General features: G+C 39.2%; 1 protein-coding gene across 1 annotated transcript in view; it reads left to right on the forward strand.

Annotated features, from left to right (window-relative positions):
- The first annotated feature begins 5,718 nt into the window (after window positions 1–5,718).
- Window positions 5,719–6,363, forward strand: part of LOC107182869 (olfactory receptor 52B4-like) — a 7,173-nt gene continuing 6,528 nt past the window's right edge. The window contains exon 1 of the mRNA XM_015563018.1: window positions 5,719–6,359. Within this exon, the coding sequence (XP_015418504.1) occupies window positions 5,719–6,359 (641 nt within the window). The remainder of the gene's footprint in view (window positions 6,360–6,363) is intronic.

The following is a 6,363-nucleotide window of genomic DNA, read 5'->3' on the forward strand; positions in this document are numbered from 1 at the left end:
TCTCTCTCCCTCTCCTTTCCTCTCTTAAAGCAATAAAAATATATTAAAAAAACACAAGCCACAATTTACTTCTATATTCTCCTCCCCAAATCTCTTAACTTCAGTACAATAATGGACACTAGACAAATACCAATTGAGGGACATCCTATACTGATTAAAACTGTAAGATCCTCAAAAACAAGGAAAATCTGAGGAATGGTTATAGCCAAGCATCCCAAAGAGAAGTGACTACTAAATATAATGTGGTATCTTGAAGGGATCCTGGAATAGCAAGTAGACATCAGGTAAAATTTCAGGAAGTCTGGATGATAGTTAATATAATGTATTAGTACTAGTTTATTAATTGTAGCAAGTGTATTATACTAAGGTGACATGTTAACTGCGTTGGTGGTAGCTGTGTACTATGCATTTTTTCTTTAAAGCTGTTCTAAAAAGTAAATTTATAAACAATTTTATTTTATTTATTTTTTAAAAAATATATTTTATTGGTTTTTTACAGAGAGGAAGGGAGAAGGATAGAGAGTCAGAAACATCGATGAGAGAGAAACATCGATCAGCTGCCTCCTGCACACTCCCCACTGGGTATGTGCCCGCAACCCAGGTACATGCCCTTGACCAGAATCGAACCTGGGACCCTTGAGTCCATAGGCCGACGCTCTATCCACTGAGCCAAACCAGTTAGGGCAATGCTTCTTTTGCAATTGAAATACTCTAATGGGGCAGTTTGTTCTAATACTATGTTATAAAGCAGTGATTTTCAACTTTTTCATCTCATGGCACACATAAAGTAATTACTAAAATTCTGCAGCACACCAAAAATATATATATTTTGCTGATCTGACAAAAATAGGTATCATTTTGATATATTTGCACCGGACAGCTATTGTGTTGGCTGTTGTCATTTCTTAATTTGACAGTCTAAGGGAAAAGAGGTCAGTGCCCTGGACTAAATAGTCATGTATTGCCTGTTTTAAAAATTCTGGTGGCACACCAGTTGAAAATTGCTGTTAATATAGTTCAATAATCCCCTCTGCTGACACATTTGCAGTGCCCCCAATTTGAAGCAAATCAACAGTAACAATTGTCAAATCTATGGAATAAGAAGTTGAAATTCATAGTTACCATAATGTGAACTAGTGTGAGGAGACAAATCTCAGAAACTGGGATTTAAGAATTTTCTAATAAGAGTCTACTGGTCACATGAAAGTTATGGCTGTTAATTTAAACTTATTGAAACTGAGAAGAGAGAGGTATATTTAACTTTACAAGAAAGTGCAATGCATTTTTGAGCATTTATTGGTCATTTTGGAATAATAAATTGATCTTAGAATTTCTAGGAAATATAAAATTTAGCAAATATCACCTATTTGACTATAAAGTATTATACAAAGCGGAATTGTGTCTTGAGACGGTCACAATAGCTTCTCACAAGTCTGATTACTTCTGAATTCTGTACATGCTGCTGTCTTAATAGATACTCATTTGGACTCCTTAAACATTGAGTGTGAGATGCACAAATGTGCCAATTCTATCCACAAAGACATGCATGAATAATAAAGTGCATTAATTTTATAGAATTATTTAACTAATAAAAGTAAGATTGCTAGGAGAGCATGAAGACTGGCTGATAAAAATTTTTCTGTATGTATTTATATTAAGAAATACTCCTTTTTTCATAAAGGTGGGGTTACTTTGTTTTTCCTGTCTTATTATCTGATTTTTAAACAGTAAGGTACAAGATTACCTTTATAATCAGAATATAAAGTTATTTCCAAGTTGAAAAAAATTTCACACCATACATTCAGGATAAGTAAAATCTAGATTAAATACTTACAAAAGAATATAAAGAAAACAGAATTTTTTCCCAGCCACCATAAATGTAGAGTTTTGGTGGCCAAGTACTAAACAGATTGATACACTAGGCAGACAAATGAAATGAAAATATGTCACAAATGTCAAGAGTGATTTCTTCTATATATTGTGCACAAATATTTATGTACCCTTAGGAAATAATTAAAACTCCTTATTGCCGTGGATGGTGTTGCTCAGTGGTTTGAGTGTCAGCCTGTGCACAGAAGTGTTGCAGGTTCAATTCACAGTCAAGTGCACATACCTGGGTTGTGGTTTCGCTTTCTGCCCACTGGCGGGGTGCGTGAGGGTGGCAGCCAGTAGATGTGTCTCTCTCACACCCATTTTTTTTCTCTCCCTCTCTCCCTTTCACTCTCTCTGAAAGCAATAGAAAAAAATATCCTCAGGTGAAGATTAACAAAAATCACACCAAAACCAAAACCAAAAAACACCCTCATTATTTATGAATATGAATCTTATGACCACTCCAGGGATGACTATAACGGAAACATCATCCTTTCCATGACAAATTGAAAATTATTTTTACATATTTCTTGCGTGGATTAATATTAGAGATTGGAAATAACTTTAATATTGATTTTGGTATTAAAACAGGCTTGCAGAAAAGCTGGTTTAGATGGGAGAGATTTTCTTATAGTAAAACCTCATAAATGTGAACACTTGGTGTGGGATGGATTTCAGGATATGTGAGGAGGAGCAGGAGATAAAATAGGAGAAGCTCTAGGGAGGGGGAAATAGACCTGGGAATAAGGCCTTTGGGAAGAGGATGAGGCTGTTGGAGACAGCTGTGCCCCTGGAGTCCTGATGTAAGTGCTTCCTTCAAGGACTCTCATGAAAGAGAATAAATAGCTCAACTGCCTGGTCCCCAACAAACTGAATTTCATCTCCAATCTCACGTCTGTTCCTGAAGACTCAGTAAAAGCTGGTGAGTGAAATAGACATCTATGGGTGGAGTGGTATCAGGATCAGGGTAAGGACTGAGCTGGCCAACCCATACAGGTCAGAGGGAAGTTATTGATATATATGGATGCAGAAATATAAAGATGAGAGGCATCTTTCTGGTTGGTTACAGCATAAGTGGAGGGTAAGATGTGGGAAGGGAGGTTGAGAGTACTAGTATATGGGTAGCTGAGGTTAATGAAGTTTGGCAAATAAAGAGAAGTAGTCCTATATAATAAAAGGCTAATATGCAAATTGTCCCCTTGGGCAGGGGTTTGACTGGGCGAGAGTTCGACCTGACTGTGCAGCTTCCAACTGGCCGGATTGGGGCCCGATCAGCCTCCCTGACCTCCCACAGCCCCTCCCCTCGCCAGCCAGGCCAAGGGACCCCACCTGTGCACGAATTTGTGCACCAGGACTCTAGTCCAATATATGACAGTGTCCTAATAATGAGATGACATGAGAAAACAAAAAAGATATTGACTTAGACTGCAGACCCCTCTTGGCAAATATGAGAAGAGCCCTGAGAATGACAAGGATCTGTGCTGGCCTTCCCAAAGCAGGACTTGGGGAGTGAACCAGGACACCTTGGGCTGTTGTGAAAGGGGAAAGGGGGAAGAGCATTGAGTGGAGCACATAGATAAACTTGTGTCAGACCAAAGTCACTCTACCTTGGACAGGAGACCAATCAAACAGGCATATCTTCAACCTTTGAGCTCCCTGGTTTCTCTCTTTGGCTCCAATGAACACAATTTCCTCTCCTGCTCCCTTTCCTCAAACACATGGCCATTACCAGCTTCCATAATCTTTCCTCCTTTCCAGCTCTGCATTTGTTGCTTTGTGTCTTCTGTGGCCTTTTCTTTCTTGCCATTTCCCCCCTTTACATTCCCAATCAGGTCTGTGGGGACACACACCAGCTCTCACATCCCTCTGGTACCACCCACTTTTCTTTTCATGCAGGAAGTCAGCTGCCTTCACTGGAGAGAACTTTAAAAAAAATGTTATCTTTATTGTTGAAATTATTACAGATGTCCCTCCTTTTTTTCCCATTGACTCCCTCCACCCCACACCCATCCTTTTCAGGCTTTCATCACATTATTGTCTGTGTTCATGGGCTATGTACATATGCATATAAATTCCCCAGTTAATCTCTCCTAACCCTCCTAACCCCTCTGAGATTTATCAGTCTGTTCTATGCTTCTATGTTTCTGGATCTATTTTGTTCATCAGTTTATTTTGTTCATTAGATCCCACATATGAGTGAGATCATGTGATACTTATTTTTCTCTGACTGGCTTATTTTGCTTAGCATAATACTCTTCAGGTCCTTCCATGCTGACTCAAAGGGTAAGAGATCCTTCTGTTTTATATATTCCAGGGTATAAATGCACCACAGCTTTTTTATCCACTCCTCTACTGATGGCACTTGGGCTGTTTCCAGATCTTAGCTACTGTAAATTGCGCTGCTATGAACATAGGGGTGCATATGGTGCATATATTCTTTCTGATTGGTGTTTCAGGTTTCTTAGGATATATTCCTTGAAGTGGGATCACTGGATCAAGTGGCAGTTCCATTTTTAATTTTTTGAGGAAACTCCATACTGTTTTCCATAGTGGCTGCACCAGTCTGCATTCCCACCAGCAGTGTACAAAGGTTTCCTTTTCTCTACATCCTCGCCAGCACTTGTCGTTTGTTGATTTGTTGTTGATAGCCATTCTGTTTTTTTTACAACCACCTGTGAATCTATAACTATTTTCTGCAGGACACAGTACCGTAACTAGGTCAGATGATTGGGCTTTTGTAGGTGACTCTGATAACAGACCATGTTCCTCCAGCACTTGGAGGATGGTAATTGTTAATTTTCCCCAGAAAGGAAAATTATGGGCATCATGTAGGTAACTGGAGTGGAAGAAATAATGTTATTGAGCATGAGCTATAACTTAGCTACGGAGCTAGATATTTTAAAATACTTTTTTATTAGAAGGAATTAACATATGTCTTTAGCTCTTCAACCTATCTGTTTATGTCAAACCTAAGTTCATAGGACTTGGTCAAATCCCCCCCACCCCCATCTACAGTTTGTAATATGGTACCTGAAAAACAGTTACTACTTCCTAAATGACAGAGTTAATGAATGAATGAATGCACACTAAGAACTAAATGATAGAATTTCCACCCAAAGAAAAAGCTTTAAATTATCATGCACAACGCCTCCCAGCAACAATGCCTTCCTTTCAAGTTTTAGTCATTTATAAACTTAGTTCCTTAAGGTGTGAGCATGAGCAGTGCCTCACCTCAGGCACACAGGCCCTATTAATGCTACCTCTTAAAGTTCCCTTGATTCTCTTCACAAGCGAGCAGATTGTATATGGTGAAGTCAGAGAGATTTCAAATCTCATTTCCGTCAAGTATACCAAATTTGTCTGAACAAACATCTACCCTGCTTTTTTCCAGTATTCCCTATGCACAGCCACCCAGAGCTGGACACTGTTTCACGAAGATGCTATACTTTGTTTTGAATACCCACGTTTTCTTTTGTTGTTTCTCTTTATTTTCTTTCTTTTCTGTATGATAAAGTACCCACCACAAAGCTAAGTTTAAGTTCTTCACGTTCAAGAAACACTTGTTACAGCCTTTCCAGATACATAGAATAATTCCCTTTTGTCTTTTCATAATCCTCTGTTGGTAGGAGAAATACATACAATAAAATGTTTTATTTGATTAGCTGGGAATATGTATACCTTTTAATCAGACTGTCACTCATTAATGCAGAGGCTATAATCTATTATCTTATATGTTTCTTTTTATTTGCATGTTCAAAGAAGAAGGAATATGTCAAAAGGTCTTGTGCCTTCAGAAAGAATATTACAAGGAATACTGTGTTTTCCTGTGTCTGTGAATAAGAAGTGATGTCTGTGGTGGTCTCCCCACATGTGACTACCTTAAACCACACTAGTGTTAGCCACATTGTGTTCCGCTTGCTGGGCATCCCTGGCCTTGAGGACCAGCACATGTGGATTTCCATCCCCTTCTTCATTTCTTATGTCATTGCCCTGCTTGGGAATAGCCTGCTCATCATTGTTATCCTCACAAAGAGCAGCCTCCATGAACCCATGTACCTGTTCCTCAGCATGCTGGCCGGAGCAGACATTGTCCTCTCCACGTGCACAGTGCCTCAGGCCTTGGCCATCTTCTGGTTCCATGCTCAGGGGATCTCCCTGGATCGCTGCATTGCTCAAGTATTCTTCATCGATTCCACCTTTGTCTTTGAGTCAGGGATCTTGCTGGCGATGGCATTTGACCGCCACATTGCCATATGCTACCCACTGAGATACACCACCATTCTTACACATACATTAATTGGGAGAATTGGTCTAACTGTCTTTCTGAGAAGTTACTGTACATTGTTCCCCATAGTATTTCTTCTGAAAAGGCTGACTTTTTGCAAAAGTAACATTCTTCCACACACTGCTTGTGAGCACATTGGGTTGGCCAAATTTTCCTGTGATGACATACGAATAAACATCTTGTATGGACTTTTTGTTCTAATGTCA

This window comes from Myotis davidii, unplaced genomic scaffold (genome assembly GCF_000327345.1).
Source record: "Myotis davidii unplaced genomic scaffold, ASM32734v1 scaffold58, whole genome shotgun sequence".
NCBI lineage: Eukaryota > Metazoa > Chordata > Mammalia > Chiroptera > Vespertilionidae > Myotis > Myotis davidii.